At 40.2% G+C, this 27,449-nt stretch overlaps 1 protein-coding gene across 4 annotated transcripts in view; it reads right to left on the bottom strand.

Moving 5' to 3' along the window:
* LOC128695949 (streptococcal hemagglutinin-like) overlaps nucleotides 1–27,449 on the bottom strand; it is a 77,394-nt gene that overhangs the window by 21,592 nt on the left and 28,353 nt on the right. For 2 of the 4 annotated variants that reach the window (XR_011393053.1, XM_070093115.1), the window contains exons 2-3: nucleotides 13,942–14,120; nucleotides 392–469 (exon numbers count right to left, since the gene is read on the bottom strand). Coding sequence is in view for 3 of the 4 variants with exons in the window: in XM_070093115.1 (XP_069949216.1) it covers nucleotides 392–406 (15 nt within the window). In the remaining variant the exon portion in view is untranslated. Of the gene's footprint in view, nucleotides 1–391; nucleotides 470–13,941; nucleotides 14,121–16,827; nucleotides 16,974–27,449 lie in introns of those variants that run through there. The other 2 variants (XM_070093116.1, XM_070093117.1) reach the window with 2 other exon arrangements.

Here is a 27,449-nt window from a genome sequence, read left to right as displayed (position 1 = left end):
ATAGACCCTAAACTTGGGGTTAACATCACTTTCCTCTTAAAAGAAGAGTGTTAATATGGCATTACATCAGTGAATCCTTGGTGTTTGCCACACTGTTTGCTCTAGCTAAGGCTCAATTTAACTGATGCTCCCACAAGGTACTAAGTGGTCCCAGATTTTTTAATATGGTGCACACCGAGTGTTAAGACCCATTCTCTGCTGACCAGGCATCTCAGGCCAATCATGCCAAATTTGGAGGCAAGAAAAATAAAACGTATATATAGGTTTGGGGCGCTAGCAGTAAGAACATATATATACGCTTGGACCGTTTAGAGGTTAAGCAAGGTGTCTACACTATCTTACTTATCCATCCTTTCCCTTCCAGGTAGCTAGAGTGATGATGAAAACTTACCTTTGTGTTGTCCATTGTTTAAGAATATTCTAAATATGACTTGTATTATCACTTGGAAATGGAGTATACAGAAGCCCTCTGAAAAAAAAAAAGTATTAGTTACTTTCTTGTATGAATAATACAGAAGACAACTTAAATGTATTTAGAACTAATATAAGATAGGGTGAATAGGGGAGCAATGTTGCAGGTGTTGCATATTTGAAATAGGTGGTAGGTAAATAGATGTGAAAAGTTTTTACAAGGAGAATGAGGGTATAAAGAGAAGGAGACTATTTTCCATTAGGCCTTCAGCAGGGATATATGAGGTCACTGTGGTTATTTATTATACTATACAGTGGTACCTTGACTTACGAGTTTAATTCGTTGTGTGACCCAGCTCATAACTCAATTTACTCGTATATCAAATCAATTTTCCTCATTGAAATTAACTGAAATGCCATTCATCCATTCCAGCCCCCCCCCCCCCCCAAAAAAAAAAAAAAGTTTTTTGTTAAGGGTTTTTAAATAAGAAAAATGTACTATGTCATTACGTATGTGGTGGCGGGGGAGGACACGGTCGCGGGCATTCTTGCTCCAGCTATGAAAATGTTTTCCCATTATTTCCTCCTTCAGACGTTTTAGTATAAGAGAAAACAGAGTTTGTAATGCTAACTGCATTAGATCACTTCTTTCATAAGAAAACCATAATGTAGAAATGAAATGATGTACGTACACCATTTATATACCTTGCAGAAGATAGAATTTCAACTCCACAACTTGCACCTGTCCTGGCATGTGGAAACGCATTAAGATCATTAAGAGTGTTATTTGTCATGAAGATGCCAAATTAATAATAATAATAATAATAATAATAATAATAATACAATAATAATCACTCTGAGGCACATTAAATGTCATATAAAATGTTAATATGGACATTTTGCTTAATCCATCTATGATATTTTTTTCAAAATTATATAATAAGCACACTACGTAACATAAAAACATATAAATTAACATAAATATGAGGTGTTTTTCCAGTTGGCTTGACAAAGTGAACAAAAACCATTCGTGTCCAGGCTGGTATCAACAACAACAACTGGTTTGTTTACAAAACTCGCAAACATACCTACCACACTTTGATACCTACCTACCTTACTATTCACCTTGCACTCTATATTAAGACCATTAAGGCTACAAATATTTTAAGGTAAGTAATGAGTGTACTGTATATGCATTTCATCGCTCCGGGGCACTTTAAATGCCTACTATATAATGTGTGGGGTGGGGTGGCCAGATGGGGGTTACATACATACCAAACTTCGATACCTACCTACCTTACTATTCACCTTGCACCCTATATTAAGATCATTAAGACTACAAATATTTTAAGGTAAGCAATGAGTGTACTGTATATGCACTTTATTGCTCTGAGGGCACTTTAAATGCCTAGTATATAATGTAATGTTCAATTAAGAAACAAAGCCAGACTGACTCACCGACGCCTGCGCGGGAAGGCACACGGGCAGGGGGCAGGTGGACAGGTCTGGTACGCGATTCGAAATACAGGGCACGTTCGATACTCGGGACAAAATTGGTGCGAAAAACGTGGTCAAAACTTGAAATGTTCGAAACTCGGGGTTCCACTTATATCAAAATTAAAATTTAGAGGCATGAAAAGCAACTTCTGCTTTCTGATCAGACAATATGCCTTGATGTGTTGACTGAGCAATGTGAACTAGCGTTGAAAACCAGACTAGTATTGAGCAGATGAGTACCTAAATGCTGTGATTGCAATAGCAACGTGACACACATCTTGTAAGTCTTGTTCACTGTCAGAAAACTTTTGTAGGGCTCACAATGGCTCTTTGTTATGTATGTTACTTTTTTGGCACAAATGATAAAAGACTACTATTTAAGCTCTTCAAGATTTGGGATAAAAACAAAATAAAAATATGAGAAAAGTAGAAAACTGCAATAGGCCTATTGGCCCATGCTAGGCAGTTCCAATTTACACTCAACCACACCCACTCATATACTTGTTAAACCTGTATTTAAAGCTACCTAAAATTGTTGCTTCAATGGCATTATTTGTGAGTTTGTACAACTCTAATGACAAAACAAAGTTTCCCTGTATCCTTTCTAAATCTAAATTTATCCAAATTGAAGAAACTTCTTGGAGTCCTGTTTTAACTATTTACCAGACCTGGAGTGGAAAAAGGGTAATTACCCCTTTCCAGGCCTGGTAAAGGGTTAAGACTTTTTTTTTTTTTTTTGTAGTTTTCCATTTGTACACCTCAATCATATCTCCCCACACACACACACACACACACACACACACACACACACACACACACACACACACACACAATTCAAAGTTTTTCCCGAGTTCAAATTTTGTGCCACCACACAATCTTCTTAGGAAAGGTTTTTGACACAACATAAGCTTCACCATCCTTCTCTTTAAAATTTCTGGCACATGTCCATTCTTTTACATGGAGACCAGTACTGAGCAGCAATATGTATTAAGTTTAAAAGTATAACATGAAGCTAATGCACTATTGTGCCGACTTTTAAATTTCTGTTAACTAGAATTCCTAAATCTTTTCTTGCATCCAGTTTGACTAAAATCTACATTATTTAGTATACAAGTTCATGTTATTTTCTTTTCCTAGGACTAGAGCCTTACATCGGTCTGTATTAAACACCATCAATATGGACCTTAAGTGGACCATAAGTGTGCTGAAATAGGTCTCAAAGTGGCAGAAATATTTGATTTTCTGGTGTTTTTCCTGAAGAGTAGAGTCCCACCTAACCCTTCCTGGGTCAGTCTTGTGGGCTTCAAGCTGCTTCAATTACTGGAATGGCCTAAGCCAAAACTAAGCATTCGTGGTTCTAATTTATTTGGCAAAACATGGAAAACACTGATTTTTTATGTGTGATGTTGGATTCAAAGTAGAGGCAAGTGTAATCCTGCATAATGGAAAAGTGAATAGTTGTTCATAACTCAATAACTGGTTCCAAGTGCTTGAGTGGTAAAACCAGAACATCTTACATCAAGAACCTACTACAGTGGACCCCCGGTTAACGATATTTTTTCACTCCAGAAGTATGTTCAGGTGCCAGTACCGACCGAATTTGTTCCCATAAGAAATATTGTGAAGTAGATTAGTCCATTTCAGACCCCCAAACATACACGTACAAACGCACTTACATAAATACACTTACATAATTGGTCACATTCAGAGGTAATCGTTATGCAGGGGTCCACTGTATATACAGAAGAGCACTGCTTATACAGCAGGTTAGGTTCCGTGCCACTGCTGTAAAGCGAAAATCGCTGTAAAGTTTACACTATCATATATTAACCCATAAACGGTCCAAACATATACATATATACGTTCAGTACCCCAGTGCCCCGAATATTTTGAAAAATAAAAAAATCGTTTTTTTTTTTATTGAAAAAAAGAGCACATTTTTCTAAGTGTTATAGGATAAAAAAAACTTTTTAGGGTCAGTACTTACCGAGATATGACGCCGAGAAGTTGGCACTGGATGCTCACGTGACAGCAACATCGAGTCCTGCCCCTTGCAGAAGTGATGCCGATATACCTTTTTTTCTATTTTTCATATTATTTTATATAATTTTTATGTTCTGGTAATTACAATTTATAGTAGTTCTTGTCATTTCACAGCCAATCTTTGTTCTGACAGTATTATTAGGTACTGAAATTGGGGGGGGGAGGAGGAGGAGGAGGAGGAGGAGGAGGAGGGAGGAGGAGGAGGGAGGAGGAGGAGGAGGAGGAGGAGGAGGAGGAGGAGGAGGAGGGAGGAGGAGGAGGAGGGAGGAGGAGGAGGAGGAGGAGGGAGGAGGAGGAGGGAGGAGGAGGAGGGAGGAGGAGGAGGGAGGAGGAGGAGGAGGAGGGAGGAGGAGGAAGGAGGAGGAGGGAGGAGGAGGAGGGAGGAGGAGGAGGAGGGAGGAGGAGGAGGGAGGAGGAGAAGGGAGGAGGAGGGAGGAGGAGGGAGGAGGAGGAGGGAGGAGAAAGGAGGGAGGAGGAGGAGGGAGGAGGAGGGAGGAGGAGGGAGGAGGAAGGAGGAGGGAGGAGGAGGGAAGAGGAGGGAGAGGGAGGAGGAGGGAGGAGGGAGGAGGAGGAGGAGGGAGGAGGAGGAGGGAGGAGGGAGGAGGAGGAGGGAGGAGGAGGAGGGAGGAGGAGGAGGGAGGAGGAGGAAGGAGGAGGAGGAGGGAGGAGGAGGGAGGAGGAGGAGGAGGGAGGAGGAGGAGGAGTGAGGAGGAGGAGGAGATGGAGGGAGGAGGAGGAGGAAGGAGGAGGAGGGAGAAGGAAGGAGGAGGAGGAAGGAGGAGGAGGGAGGAGGAGGAGGAGGAGGAGGGAGGAGGAGGAGGGAGGAGGAGGGAGGAGGAGGAGGGAGGAAGAGGAGGGAGGAGGAGGAGGAGGGAGGAGGAGGAGGAGGAGGGAGGAGGAGGGAGGAGGAGGGAGGCGGCGGGAGGAGGAGGAGGAGGAGGAGGAGGAGGAGGAGGAGGAGGAGGAGGAGGAGGGAGGAGGGAGGAGGAGGAGGGAGAAGGAGTGGAGGAAGATGAGGGAGGAGGAGGAGGAGGAGGGAGGAGGAGGGAGGAGGAGGAGGGAGGAGGAGGAGGAGGGAGGAGGAGGAGGAGGGAGGAGGAGGAGGGAGGAGGAGGAGGAGGGAGGAGGAGGGAGGAGGAGGAGGAGGAGGGGGAGGAGGGAGGATGTTATGACCAAGGTCATAATGAGATTAATTTATATGTATTATCCACTTAAAATTATACTCGGGGTTTCTTTAATATTAGCTAAATTAAAGATTCCACTAGTTTATAATATTATCTGATTTAGGAATATACCCGGGCATGATTTGTTTACTTTTGAACTTTGGTAAAAATCGAACATTTCTGCTACTTTGAGCTTAATTTCAAGGTACTTTTCATTGTAAAACCAGTCAAAACCATCTCGATTTCTGTAATATGTCTTCCATTCTATAAAATGAGACCAGGAAAACTAGAATACAACAATAAATACCATACGAAAATACAGTGCAAAGTCGCTGTTTTAATCCAAAAACACTGTCAAAGTTTTTTTTTTCTCATTACGCACTGTGTGCTGCAGGATTTTTTTTATACTGCGCACACTGACCACACAGACCCATTCTTTCACATGCAGGCCTACCAGCTTTCTCTCATTAGATTTGAGGGCACTAGAATTTAGGCATACTAGTACGTCAAAAACCCTGGGGCATAAGCCGTATTAGTACGGCCGAAACCCTGAGAGGGTTAAAATGGGAGTGTTAATACTACATGACATCAGTGAATCCCAGGTGTTTGCTGTGCTGTTTGCTCTAGCTGGCACTCATATGAACTGGTGCTCCCACAAGGTACTAAGTCATCCCAGATTTTTTTAATACCGTGTACACTGAGTGTTAGGACCCATTCTATGCTGACAAGGCATCTCACGCCAGTCGTGCCAAATTTGAAAGGCAGAAAAAATAAAACGTATATATATGTTTGGGGCACTAGCAGTAAAAACGTATATATACGTTTGGACCGTTTACGGGTTAAGTGAGCAATAGAGCTAGGCCTAAAAATTGCACGTACAGTAGACACATTAATTATCTTAAAATATTTTCATCCTTAGCTTATTGTGAGTGATGAATATATTTATTGTAGGAAGTCTGAATAAATGGAGAATGGGTATAACTGAAAAGCAATGCACTAGCGAAATGCCATAAAGCGAAGCACTGTAAAGCAGGGCCGTCCTGTATACAGTATTCAGAAGCAGAATACAAACATTTTACTTAACCCCTTAACTGTCCAGACGTAGATTCATGTTGTTACCACTAGCGCTCCAAACGTAGATAAACGTTTTATGTTTCTTGCCTGCCTCCAAATTTAGCATGATTGGCCTGAGATGCCTGGTCAGCATAGAATGAGTCTTAAAACTCGGTGTGCGCAATATTAAAAAAAAGTCTGGGACCACTTAGTACTTTGTGGAAGAATCAGTTCATTTGAGCACCAGCCAGAGTAAACAGCAAAGCAAACACCAGGGATTCATTAATGTCATGTATTAATACTCCCCTTTTAAGAGGAAAGTGATGTTGACCCCAAATTTAGTGGTTTTGAGATGGATGTGGCCACAAGTGGTCAAGGATATATAAAAAAAACTCAATAATAACCCATACCTTTTATATACCTTTGAAGAGTTTCGAGAGTTTATCTACTCTCTGAGCCCGGCCATGGGCCAGGCTCGTCTGGTGCTTGCCTGATCAACCAGGCTATTGCTGCTGGAGGCCTGCAGCTGCACATATCCATCACAGCCTGGTTGATCTGGCACCTGGTGAGGATACTTGTTCAGTTTCCTCTTGAAGGCTTCTACACTTGTTCCAGCCTTGTTTCTGACATCTTCTGGTAGGACATTGAATAGTCTGGGACCCCGGATGTTGATACAGTATTCCCTTTTTGTCCCCACTGCACCCCTGCTCCTCACTGGGTTTATTTTACATTTTCCTCCCATATTTCTCACTCCAGTATGTTGTTATGGTAGTGTGCAGATTTGGGACCAGGCCCTCGAGTATTTTCCAGAAATATATTATCAAGTATCTCTCTCTCCTCTGCTCCAATGAGTACAGGTTCAAGGCTTGGAGGCATTCCCAGTAGTGCAAGAAAGGTATAAAATACCGACAATATGAAAGTTAAGACACATGTGCAACATCTGGATATCTTTATTGTAGACGTTTTGCCATCCAGTGGCTTTATCAATACAGATTCTAGGACATAATTGGAAGACAGTAGAACTATATACAAAAGATGAGGTAATCAGTCCCTCAGTCTTGGCATTAGTGTTCACAGCATCGTGGTGGAGGAGAATCTGGAGCAAAGGCAAGAAGACTGGCGGTTATATAGGCGTCAGTGGATAAGGATTTGTAGCATAGTCTCCTCCACCACGATGCTGTAAACACTAACTCCAAGGCTGAGGGACTGATTACCTCATATTTTGTATATAGTTCTACTGTCTTCTAATTATGTCCTAGAATCTGTATTAATAAACCCACTGGATGGCAAAACGTCTACAATAAAGATATCCAGATGTTGCACATGTGTCTTAACTTTCATATTGTCAGTATTTTATACCTTTCTTGCACAACTTGTCAGACACAGCAACATCATGGAATCTTGGTTCAGAGGACATCTACAAGACCTTCTTCACGGCTGCTACAACTAACCCATTCCTTTGGGTAGGACCTACTTCCACTGGGGAATCCCGCCTACCAGTGACTATGCCCTCGTCTGCTACACATCCTTATCCACTGGCGCCTATAGAATCGCCAGTCTTCTTGCCTTTGCTCCAGATTCTCCTCCACCACGATGCTGTGAACACTAACTCCAAGGATGAGGGACTGATTACCTCATCTTTTGTATATAGTTCTACTGTCTTCTAATTATGTCCTAGAATCTGTATTGATAAAGCCACTGGATGGCAAAACGTCTACAATAAAGATATCCAGATGTTGCACATGTGTCTTAGCTTTCATTCCCAGTACTTTAGGTGCTTTACAGGCTCAATGTGAGCCATAAACATCTGTTCCAGCTCCGATATTTCTCCTGCTTTGAACGGGGCCATCAGCACTGAGCAATATTTGTACAACAATTTGAGCAACATTTGTACAAAATCCTTTCAATTTTGGTACCACTGGTAGTGTCATCCTGCCCTAAGTAGAGAGAAACAATTCTGGAACGTGTAATACATGTTTGGCAGGCTGGCTGGGCAGCAGCTGGCTGGCCGGCGGCTGGCTGGCTGGCAGCTGGCTGACTGGCTGTCTCTATCTCTGTCTGCCTGTCTGTATTTATCTCTGTCTGCCTGTCTATCTCTGTCTCTATCTCACAGGTACACATAAATACAATTGTACATAGTGTAAATTACCTAGGATAACCCAAAAAATCCAAAGCACTAAACTGTGCTTGTAGATATAATGCATAATAAGCATGACTGACAAGTAATACGCATTTTCACTTGTTCAGGAAACAGAAGTGACTACTCTGCATCGTTTGTAATACTTGTTGGTTCACGAGTTGCTCTCTGAGACAAAAAGAGAGACAGGAAGAGAGACAAGCAGAGAAACAGAAAGACAGATAAGCAGACACAGAAAAAAAAAATATATATATATATATAAATGGTTATAAATGACCATAATTTTTAAAGGGGTGGACCGGTAAGCCAGCGGAAGGCCTTGGTCAGATGACCAAAAGCTCCAAAGGCAGGGTCATCATCTGACTAAGACCCGCGTCAGGAAACATTTGTCCTGTTTCCTGACGAACCTTACCTAACCTAAGCAGACACAGATAAACAGAGCTAGACAGACAGACGGACAGACAGACAAACATGTTTATGTGTAACAGTGAAAACCAATAAAGCCAAGGCAGTGCACGATCATCAAATGTCACTCCACTGCTGCACTGTCAGCAGTGGAGTGATACTCATCTTACACCATGCTTCAAGGAAACATTATTATTATTATTATTACATACTCCCACATGTCCAAAACATTACTGGGACTTATAAATGCTATGTATATATTTCTAGACAATAGTATGTAACTAAGGTAGGTGAAAATGTTCATCTGTCACTGTGTTTGTGATTATTTGAGTACTATCTCAGTACCTAATATTAGTGTCAGAACAAAGATTGGCTATGAAATCACAAGAATTACTACAAATTGTAATTATCAGAACATAAAAATTATATAAATTAAAAAAAAAATTAGAAAAAAAAGGTATACCGGCAACACTTCTGCAAGCAGAAGTGCATCATGTTGCCATCAGGTGAGCAACAAGCGCCGACTTTGCGGCATTATGTCTCCATAAATACTGACTCTAAAAATTTTTTTTTAAATTTATTACATGTAAAAAAATGTCCTCTTTATTTAAAAATTTTTGGTTTTCTTTTTTCAAAATACAGTGGACCCCCGCATAACGATATTAATCCGTTCCTGAGAGCTCATTGTTATGCGAAATTATCGTTATGCGAATGAATTTTCCCCATAAGAAATAATGGAAATCAAATTAATCCGTGCAAGACACCCAAAAGTGTGAAAAAAAAAATTTTACCACATGAAATATACATTTTCCTACACACAAAGAGAAGGATACATGCACAATAGTAGAGTAGTACATGCACAATATATATTGTGCATGTACTACTCTACTAAATGAAGAATAAATGACACTTACCTTTATTGAAGATGCAGCAATGACTGATGAGACACTGTGTCCTGGGAGTGCCTTTTCCTCCTCAGTACTGTAGGTCCTGTTTGGCATTTTCTTCCAGAACAGGCCTTATCACATTGTGTATGCCACTACGATTCTTAAATCTCTCAAACCAACCTTTGCTGGCTTTAAATTCACCAATATGAGCACTAGTTCCAGGCATTTTTCCCTGTTCACCTGGGTGTTAGTCGACTGTTGTGGGTTGCATCCTGGGAAACAAGATTAAGGACCCCAATGGAAATAAGTTAGACAGTCTTTGATGACACTGACTTTTTTGGGTTATCCTGGGTGTCTAACCCTCTGGGGTTAATTGTTTCTTGGTATTCTCAATAAGCCACACCAACAACGGTGCTACAGAAGCAGCAGCAGCAGCTGACAGTGCTACAGCAGCAGCAGCAGCACCTGACAGTGCTACAGCAGCAGCAGACAGTGCTACAGTAGCAGCAGACGGTACTACAGCAGCAGCAGCAGCTGACGGTGGTACAGCAGCAGCAGCAGCTGATGGTGCTACAGCAGCAGCAGCAGCTGAGTGCTACAGCAGCAGCAGACGGTGCTACAGCAGCAGCAGACGGTACAACAGCAGCAGCAGCAGCTGACGGTGGTACAGCAGCAGCAGCAGCTGACAGTGCTACAGCAGCAGCAGCAGCTGACAGTCCTACAGCAGCAGCAGCAGCAGCAGCAGCTGACAGTGCTACAGCAGCAGCAGCAGCAGCTGACAGTGCTACAGCAGCAGCTGACAGTGCTACAGCAGCAGCAGATGGTGCTACAGCAGCAGCAGACGGTACTACAGCAGCAGCAGCAGCAGCAGCTGACGGTGGTACAGCAGCAGCAGCAGCAGCTGATGGTGCTACAGCAGCAGCAGCAGCTGACAGTGCTACAGCAGCAGCAGCATCAGCAGTTGACGATGGTACCACAGTATTTCGATAATATTTCTCACCCTTTTTACCACAGGGTTGGCACTAGAAGCTTTCTTGGGGCCCATGGTCACTTATTTTGCAGATAAAATCACCAAAAACGCTGTAATAATACGAAATGTTCCGATTGTATGCTTGGATGTTACCGCGGAGGCTGGCTTGTAAACAATGCCACCAGCGGAACATGTGAGGCTGGCTTAGGCCTCACATAGACGCGTCTCGGACGAATGGCGTTGAGCAGGTTTTTTAGCGGTATGCGAGGCAAAATCTTAGCGATAAAATGTATCGGTATGCGGATTTAACGTTATGTGATGCCAACGGTATGCAGGGGTCCACTGTACAGTGGTCCCTCTCTTTTCATCAAGCTCCATTATCGCCGATTTCCATCTTCGCTAACTTTTTTCATCAAAATATTGGTTCTGTTTTCGTTGATTTCCTCTGTTTCCATCAATGGTACAGAGCTTGTCCAGTGCCCAGTGCATAGACAAAGCCGCCTCCCACACGCATTCTCAGGCAGTGCCGTGCTGGTTCTTGGTGAGTGAACATATCCTGCGAGGTCATATGAAACATTTCATAATAATCCATTTTTTAACACTTGTTTATTGGGTGTAACTGCTAAATAAGCCACCATGGGCCCAAAGAAAACTTCTAGTGCCAGCCCTTTGGTAAAAAATGTGAGAAACGTCATAGAATTCAAGAAAAAATTTGCAGAAAATACGAAAGTGGTGGTGGTGATAGAGGGTGGTGGTGATGGTGGTGGTAGAGGGTGCCTTCTTCAGTGATTCTACGATATGTAGGATACTAAAGCAGCATGAGTCGATGAAAGCTATAGCGCCAGCCAGCGATAAAGTGTAGCATTAGCAGTGTAGCAAATAAGCTAAGCGATTAATTGACAGAAAAAGGACAGCACAAACCTAACTCCTCCAATGTTGTTGGATTTATATAGGGCTACTGAGAACACCGCCACCTATGCTGGCCTTCACCACCACTATGTACGGCTTATGCTCTCAGTGACCCTTATACACCCAACAACAAAGCACAACACCAGTCATGACATACATAAACATATTTTATTCATTCTAGAGTATATGTCATATTTCTATGTTATTAATATTGTTTATTAATTCATATTAGTTGAATTGTGATAGATAAATAAGCCACAGAGTTTATATCAGTGTCATATTGAAGCATATTGTCCTCTCTCTAACAATAAACTCACCTCCCTCTCCCCTCTGCCCTGTCTGCCATACACCAACAAGAGTCATCAATAAAGGTAAGTGTGATTTTAAATGTTCATTTATACATTTTGTTAGTGCTTTATATTTATTTGTCATTCTTTTCTGCATGTAAATCTATATTTAAGCTAGGGAAGTGGCTAGGCAAGTGACCTCTGAGAATTACTTGGTACTTTGAGTCCTTATGGAGGGGGATTTCCCTTCCAAACAATAACCTCTCTTCCCTCTCCCCTCCTCCCTGTCTTCCATCCATCACCAACAGACTTCAATAAAGGTAACTGTCATGTTTAATGTTCATTCTTTTGTGCATATAAATCTATCTTCAAGGTAAAAAAAAAAATTTTTTTTGTTAATACTTTTGGGTGTCTGGAATGGATTAATTGGATTTACATTATTTCTTATGGGGAAAAAGGTTTCCGTTTTCGCCAATTTCCATTTTCGCTGATAGCTCTGGAACAGATTAAACATGAAAACCGAGGGCTCACTGTATTCGGAGTGCTGGGTGAGAGAATGTAGATCTACATTTGGACAGTTAAGTGGTTAAGGGTTGAACACAAGAGATGGCTAAGGTATGGCAGTGTACACACACTACAGCAGAAAGCTTGCTTTCAAAGATTTTCAAAATTTTCAATATTTTTGTTTCGACTTTACTTCAGCACTACAATAATCCTTTTTACTCTATAGCATATGTAATGTAACTTACAGAAAATTTACATTAGAATGTAATTTTTGCATTTTAAAATACCTTTGCTGTGATTAAGGAACATGTGTAATAATAGAAAGACATGCTGGCCATCACTGATCCGGCAATCACTAATCCAGTTCCATTACTAATCAGGCATTAATTCAGCTAGCATAATTTCAAATTTTGCCACACCAACATCTGCTCAACCAGATGTCATGCCACCATCATCATCAGCTCCTGATATCTCAGTCACCTTACAAGACAGAGAACATTGCAATCCTGACAGCCCTTCACCTCAAGACATGTAAATGTGCTTAGTTGTAAATTTCAGTTCTTCACTTTGGAAGCAACAGTGATGAACTTGCTTGTTTAAGTCAAGTTGGTTAACTTAATTAACCAACTTGTACTGATTAATGGGGTATTTTAAAGGTAGGATGATGCGGATAGCTGTTCGGTTAAGTGTATTTATTCTAACCTAACTACTCTGTGATCCAGCAAAATCACTAATCCGGCACCCTACAGGTCCCAATGATGCCGGATTAGCGATGGTCGACCTGTACCTTAAATAAGTGCCTTTTTTTTTTTTAATGCCAACTTGACACTTTTTTCCTTCACACAGTAGATAATTTTTTTTAACACAATGGCCATCTCCCACTGAGGAAGGGTGACCCAAAAAAGAAACATTTTCACCATCGTTCACACTATCACTGTCTTGCCAGTGTCTTTAGAGTGTAGACTCTGTACTTCCCACCTTCAGGACTCAAGTCAGGCTAGCCAATTTCCTTGAATCTCTTCACGAAATATTACTCTACTCACACTCGTCAAGTCCCAAAAGCCATTCATCTCCACTTCTATCTAACATGCTCATACATGCCTGCTGCATGTCCAAGCCCCTTGCACACAAAACCTCCTTTACTCGTTTTACAACCTCAAATATAAATATGTTAAACAATCATGGTGACATCACGCATCCCTGTCTAATGCCTGCTTTACTGGAAGGTAATCTCACTCTCTATCCTACTCATCCTAACCTGTGTTTCACTATCCTCATAAAAACTCTTCACAGCATTTAGTAACTTACTACCTATTCCATACATCTGCCACATTGCTCCTCTATACATCCTATCATAAGCCTTTTCTAAATCTATAAAAGCAATGAAAACTTCCCTACCTTTAAGTATTGGTCACCTATATGCTTCAATGTAAACACTACATTTACACACCCCCTACCCTATACATTTTACCTGGTATACTAAAAAATAGTTTAGATGTACAGTATTTCCTAATTTACTAGAAAACAGTGTAATATTTTTTTCTATTTCTAGCAGTCGTTATTAAAGGTCATTACGTGTCTTTCCAACAACATACTAAAAATCATCAGAAAATGATTTCTTACAATAACATTTTTCTAACTTTAAACAAAATCACTTTTTTTTTTTTTACCCCACCTTATTGTAGAAAATCCAGGGGAGTGTCACCATGGACATGTGACACCCCCCTGATGGTTTCTATTGTTCATGGAGCAGCCTGGGTTAAACCATCTATTGGAATCAGTTAGCTGAGTGATCTCAGGAGTAGTATGTGGCAAGCAGTCCTCTCAGTGACACCAGAGCAGCAATTTGTTATACTGGAATTCCAAAAAATGAAATGCCAAGCATGAATTTTAGACCTCTTCAACAAGTAAATCATCAATTTACATCATAATGGCTTATACATAATGAACTGATAGTAGTATATTTTGACATCAAGACTGTATCACAACTAGTGTATACAGTATCTGTCAGACACAATCGTAAAGTCTTCTGCAAACTTGAAATCCAGAGGATATTTAATTTATTAACATTTTTCCAATTTTCAAGATTAGGCTTGGTTATGCAAGTTTACTATGCATAACCTTGTGCAATTGAATAAGAATTAACTACACAGCCTCTCCTCACTTAGCAACGTACGGTGGAACCTCTACTTATGAGTTTAATCTGCTCCATGACCTTGCTCACATCTGGATTTGCTCATTTGCAGAGTCAATTTTCCTCATTTAAATTAAATAAAATGGAATTAATACATTCCCGTGGAATTCCAGACACGACAAAATACTTCAACAATTTCCCTAAAATCAACTCTACAGCTTATTTATCTATCACAATTCATCTAATATGACACAATAAACAATATTAATAACATATAAGATTTCGTTCAGATTTTTAACCCCAGAGGGTTATCCACCCAGGATAACCCAAGAAAGTCAGTGCATCATCGAGGACTGTCTAACTTATTTCCATTGGGGTCCTCAATCTTGTCCCCCAGGATGTGACCCACACCAGTTGACTAACACCCAGGTACCTATTTGCTGCTAGGTGAACAGGACAACAGGTGTAAGGAAACGTGTCGAAATTTTTCCACCCGCTGGGAATCGAACCCGGGCCCTCCGTGTGTGAAGCGGGAGCTTTAGCCACCAGGCCACCTTCACAGGATATATACACTAGAATTAATGAAACATTATGTATGTGAGTAGTGTTAGTGGAGGCAGCAAAACTGCCTTTGTTGTTGTTGTTGTTGTTGTTGGGGTGTATAGGGCCACCACAGCAGCCATTCCTACATACCTTCCCATGCTTTTATTATAAGAGACAACGGAGTGTTTGTAAGGCAAACTTCATTAGATCGCTACGTACATAGTTTCATAAGGAAAACAATAATAATAATAATAATAATAATGTAAAGAAATTATGTAGTAATACAGCATTTACCATGGAGATGGAGAAGAGATGCTGGGCACATAATATGTACATATTATCATTATGATTATTATTGTAGTATTACGTATTATATTATTAATATTATACATATTATTATTATTACATATTATTATTATTAATTAGTATGTACGTATTCTTATAATAATAACTATTATTTGCCATTCAGAATTTTTATTCACACAAAAAATAGATTTACTGTTAAGCAGATTACTGCATTATTGTAATAATTGTATAAATAATGTCAACCCATTTGTGACTGCATATTAGACTGGCCAGTTAGACACGCATTGGACAGTGACGTCATTTGTTTACTCTTGAACAATGGCAAAAATCAAACATTTCCACTACTTTCAGCTCAATTTCAAGGTACTTTTCATTGTGAAAGCAATCAAAATCATATCTATTTCTGTAATATATCTTCCATTCTATCAAATGAGTCCAAAAAAACGAGAATACAACCATAAAAAATATACAAAAATATACTGCTAAGGGGTGGCTAATGGCTGAGAAGTGAACTCCATTAATAATGTTCCAATTTCTTTCAATTTTGGTGTACGTTAAGAAGCATCTTTCCATCATACATTGCCCAAGTTTCAATAAGACAGTCCAACAAACAAATGAGATCCAATTCCCTAGATCAAGAGCAAGAGCCCCTCACCAGCATCAAGGAAGCTCCCTTGAGACCTGCTTGCATCTGGAAATTTCGCTCATGTCTGGAAGCAAAAAATCGACCAAGCGACTGCTAGTACCTGGAAAAACTTGCACATGGATGCACTCATAAGCAGAGGTTCCACTGTACTTGTTTACCGACAACTCGAACTTACAACAGGCCCTCTGACCAATATGTACACCTAAATAATATACAGTGGACCCTTGGTTTTCGTGTTTAATCCGTTCCAGAGCAATCGGCGAAAACAGAAATCAGCGAAAACAGAAACCATTTTCCCCATAAGAAATAATGTAAATCCAATTAATCCGTTCCAGACACCCAGAAGTATTAATAACAACAAAAAATTTTTTTTACCTTAAAGATAGATTTACATGAACAAAAATATGAACATTCAACATGATACTTACCTTTATTGATGGCTGTTGTTGATGGATGGAAGACAGGGAGGAGGGGAGAGAGAAGAGAGGTTATTGTTTGGAAAGGGACTCCCCCTCCATAAGGATTCTAGGTACCAAGTTCTTATCAGGGGTCACTTGCCTAGCCACTTCCCTAGCTTAAATATAGATTTACATGCATTAAAGAATGACAAATAAATATAAAGCACTAATAAAATGTATAAATGAACATTTAACATCATACTTACCTTCACTGAAGACTCTTGTTAGTGTTTGGCAGATGGGGCGGAGGGGAGAGGGAGGCGATTTTACTGTCTGAGAATATGGCACTAATATCAACTCTATGGCTTATTTATCTATCACAATTCAACTAATATGACATAGTAAACAATATTAATAACATAGAAACATGATATATACACTAGAATGAATAAAATGAGTCATTATGTATGTCACGAGAGGTGTTCTGTTGTTGTTGGGTGTATAAGGGCCACTGGAAGCATAAGCCATACGTACATAGTGGTGGTGAAGCAGCAGCTGAGGTGGCGTTGTTGTCTGTAACCCTATACAACTCAAACAGCGTTGGAGGAGTTAGTAGAATCACTGAACCACTGAAGAAGGCACCTTCTACCACCATCACAATCACTACTACCCTCTACCACCACCACTTTTGGATTTTCCTACAAACTTCCACAGGTTGCAGCAGTTCTAGAAACATGTCCAGTGATTGCACATATGTAAATATATAATAGAACATTAGTATTATACAACATTTGTGCATATTTATTGTAGTAAACAATACTGGTAAACAATATTATAATAATAACTTTAGTGTGGTAATTGTGTTCAATACAGTAAGTGTATATATATATACATTATATACAGTATTGGTCTCACAGGCCACAAATGTTACTAGAAAAAGAAAAAATTAAAAAAGAAAAGAAAAAAGTATAAAAAAAAAATAAAGAAATGCAATTTTGCGGAAGTCACTGATGTTGCTGCCACCCGGTCATTTTGGGTCAACTTCTTACCTTTATATCTCGGTAAGTACTGATCAGATTTTTTTCTTTTTATTACCTTCACAAAAATATTATCTTTAATTCTGTAAGAATAATTTTTCTTTTTTAAATTTCTTGGACACTGGGGCACCCCTTTAAATTTTGCCTCCGGACCCTGAAAGGGTTAATCCTTTCAGGGTCCACAGGCCCTCTCAGAGACTTGTTCTCAGGGTCCCCCAAATTTCAAAAAAAAAAAAAAAAAAAAATTTTTTCTTATGAAAAGATAGAGAATCTTTTGGTGATCATAATGACACCAAAAGTATGAAATTTGATGGAAAACTTAAGGAATTATGCTCTCGCGAAGTTAGTGGTCTCAATGATGTTTACGCATCGGCGATTTTTCCCACTTTGAGCCCTATTTTCGGCCAATTCGTGTATTAGTCAACAAAAATCATAACTATTTCGCTAGAACTCCATTTTTTCTATTGAATGAGTACAAGAAACCACCCATTTACAGATTTCAACTATCCAATACAGTGGTCAGAATTTAGCAATTTTGCCAATTTCACACAAATTTCAAAAGATGCCCATTTCCAAATAGGGTCCAGAATAAACAAGAAAGACATTCCTGGCACTAAAATAACATTTCCTTCATTCATTAGCCACGTTCCCACGCCCCTCTTACATTCTTTTGCTTTCCATTTTGAATTTTTATTCTCACAAAATATAGAAGATTTACTGTTATGCAGACTATTGCATTAGTGTAGAAATGGTATAAATAATATCGGCACGCTTGTGAATGAATATCAGACTCACCAGTTGACGTGTATTGGACGCTTAGTATGATTTGTTTACTGTTGAACTTCAGTAAAAATCGAACATTTCTGCTACTTTGAGCTCAATTTCAAGGTACTTTTCATTGTAAAACCAGTCAAAATCATCTCAATATCTGTAATGTGTCTTCCATTCTATAAAATGAGACCAGGAAAACTAGAATACAACAATAAGTACCATACGAAAATACAGTGCAAAATCGCTGTTTTAATCCAAAAACACGGTCAGTTTTATTTTTCTCATTACACACTGTGTGCTGCAGGATTTTTTTTTATACTGCGCATATTGACCACACAGACCCATTCTTTCATATGTAGGCCTACCAGCTTTTTCTCACTAGATTTGAAGGTGCTAGATTTATGCGTACTAGTACGTCTAGGACCCTGGCGCGTAAGCCGTACTAGTACGGCCGAAACCCTGAAAGGGTTAAAGATGGTTGACAAACTCACTACTATTATGGTATGCTCCTTATTTAATGAGGAATTTGTTTACCAACGTGGTCTTAGTGTCATATAGTGAGAAGAGGCTGTATTATAATTGCCATGAATGGAATATAATTTTCAAAATTTTGTCTTTATTATGCTTTGAGATAACATAAGAAACAGCAACATGGCCAACTTTAGTCAAATGTTGCTGACAAAAAGAGACCAGAGTCTTCCGACACATTCATTCAACTAATACATTCATCACCAGGCATCAACATCTACAACACAGTTGACAAGTAGTTCATGTGACAGTAACAATGGTACTCAAAAAACGACAAGGTCTAACTGGGCAGAGACATAATGCTGAGAAATCATTTCATCCCTGGAGAGGACTACACATTTCTTGTGATGCAGTATACATCATAGGAAATGGCTTAAAGGCTGCAGGGAATTTTATATCCCCCCTCTGCTAAGGGAACATTTTGAATTCACTGTGCTCTGCTTGGTGCAGACACACTTGGAAGTTGTGGCAGGAAGACTTGGTGCACCCAACAAGCCTGGCCCAAGTAGAAAAACTCTCAGAACTCATCAAAGGAATATCAAAAGTATATCAGATATGCAACAGGTGCATTGAAAACAAAACACTATGGCAGAACAGAAAAATTTCCCCCACCCAAAAAAAAAAAAAAAGTCCCATGAATGCCACTCTAAACTGTGGACAGTCAGTAAGAGTCATGACAATGTTGCTAGTACAGCAGATCCCCGGATTACGTAATTGATCCGTTGCAGAGAGAGAGTGACTTACGTAACTGTATTTGTGTATACATACATTAATAAACTTACAGACAATTACAGGTGGGCCCCACTTATATTGCAGGTTAGGTTCCGGGCTAGCATTGTAAAGCGAAAAACTCTGTCAAGTGAATCATGGCCTTTTTTCCCTTTCAAATGCATGTAAAAGCCTGATAACATGTTTACACTATAATACATTAAGTGAGCAATATAGCTAGGCCAAAAAAAATGCATATACAATACACACATTACTTACCTTATAATATTTTCATCTTTCCCTTACAGTGAGTGGTGAATATATGTACCCTATATTTATTGTAGAGAGTCTAAATAAAGGAAGAACTGGTATAATTGAAAAACCACTGTATTAGCAAAACGATGTAAAGTGAAGTGCTTTAACCCTTAAACTGTCCAAACATAGATCTATGTTGACATGCATAGTGCTTTGATCGTAGATCTACGTTGTTTTACATAAGAAAGCATGTAAAATCAGACGTAGATCTACCTCCGGAGCATTACGCACATAAACATAGATCTACGTTTGGACAGTTTAAGGGTTAAAATGGGGCCTGCCTGTACACGAGTAGAAATGTTTTTAAAAGAGTAGCCACTAGGACTACTAGTTTGCTCCTTTATTCCTACTTCTCATGTTAAACAGAGGTAGGGAGCACTTTAGATGTACAGGTCCTCCATCACAAATCCGGCATCATTGGGACCTGTAGTGTGCCGGATTACTGAGTTTGCCGAATTACAGAGTGGTTAGGTTAGAATACACTTAATAAAATTAACCAACTTGACTTACACAGTTCATTGAACATCGGCAAAAATCGAACATTTCCGCTACTTTGAGCTCAATTTCAAGGTACTTTTCGTCATGAAAGCAATCAAAATCACGTCTATTTCTGTAATATATCTTCCATTCTATCAAATGAGTCCAAAAAAATGAGAATACAACCATAAAAACCATACGAAAATATACTGCAAAGAGGTAGCTAATGGCTGAGAAGTTAACTCCCTTATTTATTGTCCGTCTTTCTTATTTTTGTTGTACATTAAGAAGCATCTTTCCATCATACATTGCCCAAGTTTCAATGAGACAGCCCAACAAACAACTGAGAAAAAAAAATATTTACTAAAAATCATACATGGCAAGCCCAAGCCAGGTACTGGAAATAAGTCACTTTGTCTGACTTTCTGGTATATCCTAGGTTCTCTATACATACACTGCTATGTATGATAATCTATGTAACTGTATTTGTGTATACCTGAATAAACTTATTTACTTCTAGTCTGTCAACTGAGTACAAGAAACTGCCCATTCACTTATTTCAATTACCCAATAAAGTGGCCAGAAAATGGCAATTTGGCCAATTTCACACAAATTTCAACAGATGCCAATTTCAAAATAGGGTCCAGAATAAACAATGCAGACATTCCTGGCACTAAAATAACATTTTCTCTGTTAATTAGTCACGGCTACAGGCCCCTCTTATATTACTCTTGTTTTTCATTTGGAATTTTTATTCACAAAAAAAAAAAAAAAGATTTACTGTTATGCAGACTGCTGCATTATTGTAATAAATGTATAAATAATGTCAACCCATTCTTGACTCCGTATTGAAATTTAGACTGGCAGGCGGACAGGTATTGGACGGTGACGTCATTTGTTTACTCTTGAGCTTCGCTAAAGAATAGAACATTTTCGCTACTGTGAGCGCAATTTCAAGGTACTTTTCGTCATGAAAGCCATCAAAATCATATCTATTTCTGTAATATATCTTTCATTCTATCAAATGAGACCGAAAAAATGAGAATATAACCATAACAACCATACAAAAATATACCGCTAAGCGGCCGCTAATGGCTGAAAAGTGAACTCCGCTATTTATGGTCTGATTTCTTTCATTTTTGGTGTACGTGAAGAAGTATCTTTCCATCATACATTGCCCAAGTTTGAATAAGATAACCCGACCTAGGGGTCAGCCTAGGAAAGGTTGGAGGGAGGGGGTAAAGGAGGTTTTGTGTGCGAGGGGCTTGGATTTCCAGCAGGCATGCGTGAGCGTGTTTGATAGGAGTGAATGGAGACAAATGGTTTTTAATACTTGACGTGCTGTTGGAGTGTGAGCAAAGTAACATTTATGAAGGGGTTCAGGGAAACTGGCAGGCCAGACTTGAGTCCTGGAGATGGGAAGTACAGTGCCTGCACTCTGAAGGAGGGGTGTTAATGTTGCAGTTAAAAAACTGTAGTGTAAAGCACCCTTCTGGCAAGACAGTGATGGAGTGAATGATGGTGAAAGTTTTTCTTTTTCGGGCCACCCTGCCTTGGTGGGAATCGGCCAGTGTGATAATAAATAAAATAACATACATGTACAAGGTATACAGGCCTAGCTGACATCAGTGACATACAGTGGACCCCCGGTTAACGATATTTTTTCATTCCAGAAGTATGTTCAGGTGCCAGTACTGACCGAATTTGTTCCCATAAGGAATATTGTGAAGTAGATTAGTCCATTTCAGACCCCCAAACATACACGTACAAACGCACTTACATAAATACACTTACATAATTGGTCGCATTGGAAGGTGATCGTTAAGCGGGGGTCCACTGTACTACCATATAGAAAGCCGCTTGTTATGCAGAATAATTCAAGAAAATTAGGTCAGTGTCCCAGGATAACATCCACACTAGTCAGCTAACACCCAGGTACCCATTTACTGATGGGTAAACATAGACAACAGGCGTAAAGAAACACGCCTAATGTTTCTACCCTGGCTAGGAATCGAATTTTTTTTTTTTTTTTTTTTTTTTTTTTTAAACAAGTCGGCCGTCTCCCACCGAGGCAGGGTGACCCAAAAAAGAAAGAAAATCCCCAAAAAGAAAATACTTTCATCATCATTCAACACTTTCACCACACTCGCACATTATCACTGTTTTTGCAGAGGTGCTCAGAATACAACAGTCTAGAAGCATACATATATAAAGATACACAACATATCCCTCCAAACTGCCAATATCCCAAACCCCTCCTTTAAAGTGCAGGCATTGTACTTCCCATTTCCAGGACTCAAGTCCGATTATGTGAAAATAACCGGTTTCCCTGAATCCCTTCACTAAATATTACCCTGCTCACACTCCAACAGATCGTCAGGTCCCAAGTACCATTCGTCTCCATTCACTCCTATCTAACACGCTCACGCACGCTTGCTGGAAGTCCAAGCCCCTTACCCACAAAACCTCCTTTACCCCCTCTCTCCAACCCTTTCGAGGACGACCCCTACCCCGCCTTCCTTCCCCTATAGATTTATATGCTTTCCATGTCATTCTACTTTGATCCATTCTCTCTAAATGACCAAACCACCTCAACAACCCCTCTTCTGCCCTCTGACTAATACTTTTATTAACTCCACACCTTCTCCTAATTTCCACACTCCGAATTTTCTGCATAATATTTACACCACACATTGCCCTTAAACAGGACATCTCCACTGCCTCCAACCGTCTCCTCGCTGCTGCATTTACCACCCAAGCTTCACACCCATATAAGAGTGTTGGTACTACTATACTTTCATACATTCCCTTCTTTGCCTCCATAGATAACGTTTTTTGACTCCACATATACCTCAACGCACCACTCACCTTTTTTCCCTCATCAATTCTATGATTAACCTCATCCTTCATAAATCCATCCGCCGACACGTCAACTCCCAAGTATCTGAAAACATTCACTTCTTCCATACTCCTCCTCCCCAATTTGTGGAGGGGAGGAATCGAATATTTACCAAAAATCATATATGGCTAACCCAAGCCAGGTACTAAAAGTAAGCCACGTTGGCTTTTTTTGGGTTATCCTAGGTTCTCTACACATATGCTGCTATGTGTGATGATCTATAGAGAGAAAATAACTTTTTTGTTTCAGGTTTATGGTGCAGTACGAGTGTATATGACAGTTAGCCCTGTGCTACACTCCGTTTTCTCTAATATAAGCCCCCAAGACAGGGATAGGAGAATGGTATTTGTATACCATATCCTCTTCATACCTCCGTCGAACTGCTCTGTGTTATGCCAAATACGTGTATTATTCATTCTGGAGTATTTAACATGTTTTATGTTATTTATATTGTTTATTATGTCATATTAGATCAATTGTGATAGACAAATAAGCTGTAGTGTTGATATTAGTGTAATAATAAAGCATATTCTCCTGCATCTTGAGACTGAGCTCATGGCAATTGACAGTGGCTTCAAAGTCACCTTATCATTAATGGATAATGTACTGTGTAGGTGCTTTACATAATGAGAAGCATTTCTTTTATTCATTGGAACCATGGCTAGGGCTAAAAGTAAGCAGGTTAAAACAATAAATGGAGAAAAAGAAATTGGAATGACTTATGCAGCAAGTAGCGCCACCAAACAGTACCAGCAGGTTGGTGTGGCGACCCTGGAAATTTGAAATTATGCTAGCCAAAATTAGTGCCGAATAACTGAAGGAACCGAATAACTGATTGCTGGATTTGTGACGGTGGACCTATACAATGAACATCATATTTTGCTGCAAGTTAACAAATGAAAAAAGTTTACAAAGCAAATTGTTACCAGAGTACAGTGGACCCCCGGTTCGCGATGCTATCGGTATCCGATAAATCCAGTAACTGATGCATTATATCACATAAAATTTGCCTCGCTTCCCGATACAAAACCCGGTATGCAATGTGGTTTGTACGAGACGTGTCCATGTGTGGCCTGAACTATGTGCCAGTGTTTACAAGCCAGCCAGTGTGCGCGCATCTAAGGATACATTTAGTACATTCCATATTATCTATGTTATCACTGTTTTTGGTGCCTGTTTTTGCAAAATAAGTCATCATGGGCCCCAAGAAAGCTCCCAGTGCCAACCCTTCGAGACCAAGGGTGCTAATGACTGTTGAAATGAAGAAAGAGATAATTGCAAAGTACGAAAGCGGAGTGTGTGTGTCGGAGCTGGTCAGGTTGTATAGTAAACCCCAATCAACCATCTCTACTATAGTGAGCAAGGAATCGGCAATCAAGGAAGCTGTTCTTGCAAAAGGTGCAACTGTGATTAAGAAACAGCGACCGAAAGTGTTAGAAAATGTTGAGAGACTGTTATTGGTGTGGATAAATGAAAAACAGATAGCAGGAGATAGCATCTCTCAAGCAATCATTTGTGAAAAGGCTAGGCAGTTGCATGACGATTTGGTAAAAAAATTGCCTGCAACTAGTGGTGATGTGAGTGAATTTAAGAGCATAAGAACATAAGAATGGAGGAACACTGCAGAAGGTCTACTGGCCCATACAAGGCAGGTCCTTATCTGAACATTAAAATGGTATAAAATACCGACAGATTGTTAGGTAAGACACATATGCAACAGTTAGGTATCTTTATTTCGAAACGTTTCGCCTACACAGTAGGCTTCTTCAGTCGAGTACAGAAAAGTTGATAGAAGCAGAAGAGACTTGAAGACGATGTAATCAGTCCATCACCCTTAAAGTTTTGAGGTCTTCAAGTCTCTTCTGCTTCTATCAACTTTTCTGTACTCGACTGAAGAAGCCTACTGTGTAGGCGAAACGTTTCGAAATAAAGATACCTAACTGTTGCATATGTGTCTTACCTAACAGGTCCTTATCTAAACGACCTCTACCCAAAGCTACCTAAGAATTAACTCCTGTATCCAGTGACACTAATCAAACCCAGCCCCTCCCACTCATACATTTGTTCAGTCTCTTCTTAAAGCTACCCAAGGTCCTAGCCTCTATCACCCCACGAGGAAGATTGTTCCACGCATCCACAACTCTGTAAGAAAACCAGTACTTACCTATGTCCTTTCTAAATCTAAATTTATCCAACTTAAATCCATTATTTCTGGTTCTTACCTGGTTCGACACCCTCAATACCTTATTAATATCTCCTTTGTTTATGCCCGTCATCCACTTATACACCTCAATGATATCTCCTCTCATTCTACGTCTCTCCAGAGAGTGAAGATTTAAGGCTTTAACTCGTGACTCACGGTCGGGTGTTCCTAAACGTAAGAGAAAACTAATATTTTCCCGTGGCCTGGCCTCTGACTTCAGTAATGACGATGATTCTGACGTGGATTGTGATTTTATTGCGCTCGACGATCACGAGTAGTGATAGTGAGGAAACATATTCACCAGTGAAGCGTCGGTATGTTCGCCGCCGCATGCGCTCGGGTAGTGTACCCTATGCTGTGCCCATACATCCCGGAGTACATCCCGGAGTACATCCCGTGGCCCTATTTTAGGTAGTGATAGTGAGGATGATGTGGCTACACTTGGCATGGATGGGCCACAGACATCAGTGGATGGTGTTAGTGGGGCTGGTGGTGGTAGTGGCACCGCCATGCGTGACTCGTGTGCCACGCGGGAACCCACGCTGCTGACTCGTCAGTTCAAGGACAAAGCGGAGCGTCACCCACCAGCCCGCCACAACCACCCGTACAACCAGCCTATGATGTCCAGTATCCACCAGCAAACCGTATCTGGGATTGGCAGCAAAATCCCAATTTTGTTCCCAGCCCTCACCACTTTGATGACTCGCCTACCTACCTGTCCCCTTGGAACCACGGCCAATGAACTGGAATTCTTTGAATTATTCTTTGACCAGCCATTGATGGAAATTATTGTCAGGGAAAGTAATAAGTATTTTCAGTACACCATGGCAAATACGATCTTATCACCACAGTCAAGACTACACAGGTGGAAAGAGACGACTGTTGCAGAAATGTATTTGCTTTTTGCAACAATAATGCTTATGCCTCACGTCTATAAGCATAATATAAAAGCATACTGGTCCACAGATCGGCTAATTTGTACCCCATCCTTCAGTGAAATAATACCAGTGAACAGGTTTATCTTACTGTTACGTATGTTGCACTTCTCTGACAAAACCAGGCCTGACAGAAGTGACAGGTTATACAAGATTAGAAATGTTTTCATGTATCTCAAACAAAAGTTCAGGATATACTTTTATCCATTCAAGAATCTTGTAATTGACGAGTCTTTGATTTTGTTCAAAGGTAGACTGTCATTCAAGCAGTATATACCGAGCAAGAGGAACCGCTATAAAATTGTTTGTACTCTGTGATTGTGACAGTTATTGTTGTATACACGGGTAGTAAAACATTGAAAGATACCAAGATGTTATTGGGTATATCAGGTGACGTAGTGAGAAACAATGGCACCTTATCTTGGTAAGGGCCATACATTATATACCGATCCTTACTCAGTGATTTCATGCGAGTGAACAAGACAGATGTGTGTGGCACAGTGCGTTCTAATCGTAAACATATGCCCAGGCTCAACGCAGGTGTTCGTGGTGATGACGTGCAGGTGTTTACTGCCAATGACATCATGGCCGGTGGCATGACAAACGAGTGTCACATTGTTGACAACCATTCACCGTAATGAAATGCAAGACAGTGGCAAAGTTGATCGAGTGACAATGAACGTATTCGAAAACCAGTGACAGTGATTGATTATACACAAAACATGCGCTTGGTTGACAAGTGTGACATGCATTGGTTTTGTTGACTGTGTTCGTAAGAGTTACAAGTGGTACATGAAACTTTTCTTCCATCTCATGGACATTTCAATGCTGAATGCATATAATATGTACCAAATAAAGACTGGTAACAGACCACCGTATGGTGAAGTTTGTCTGTTGTCAGACAACTCATAATGAAGTACCAGGTAACAACACCTGCAATACAACATGGTCCTCGAATTCATCACAATATACCCAAGCGTTTGAGAAGAGAAGGTGATCATTTCATAATACAGCTTCCTTCACACTCAGAAGAGATGCAGTCTGTGCACAAACAAAACGACGGCAACAAAGACGCAAAGACACTCGGTCCTCTGTGTATGGTGCCTTGTTTCAAGGAGTTCCACAAGCTATTCTAAAACCATGTCATTTCAGTCATTCTTCTCTGTATGTTCTCCAATGAGTATATATCCATCCTGTAGTAAGGAGACCAAAACTGAGCAGCATAATCTAAATGAGGCCTCACCAGTGATGTAGAGGCCTCACCAGTGATCTCTTTAGCAGGA

The sequence above is a fragment of the Cherax quadricarinatus genome, chromosome 41 (genome assembly GCF_038502225.1).
Source record: "Cherax quadricarinatus isolate ZL_2023a chromosome 41, ASM3850222v1, whole genome shotgun sequence".
Classification (NCBI taxonomy): Eukaryota; Metazoa; Arthropoda; class Malacostraca; order Decapoda; family Parastacidae; genus Cherax; species Cherax quadricarinatus.
The sequence above is the reverse complement of the archived record's forward strand: the minus strand, read 5'-3'. Positions and strand labels throughout refer to the sequence as shown.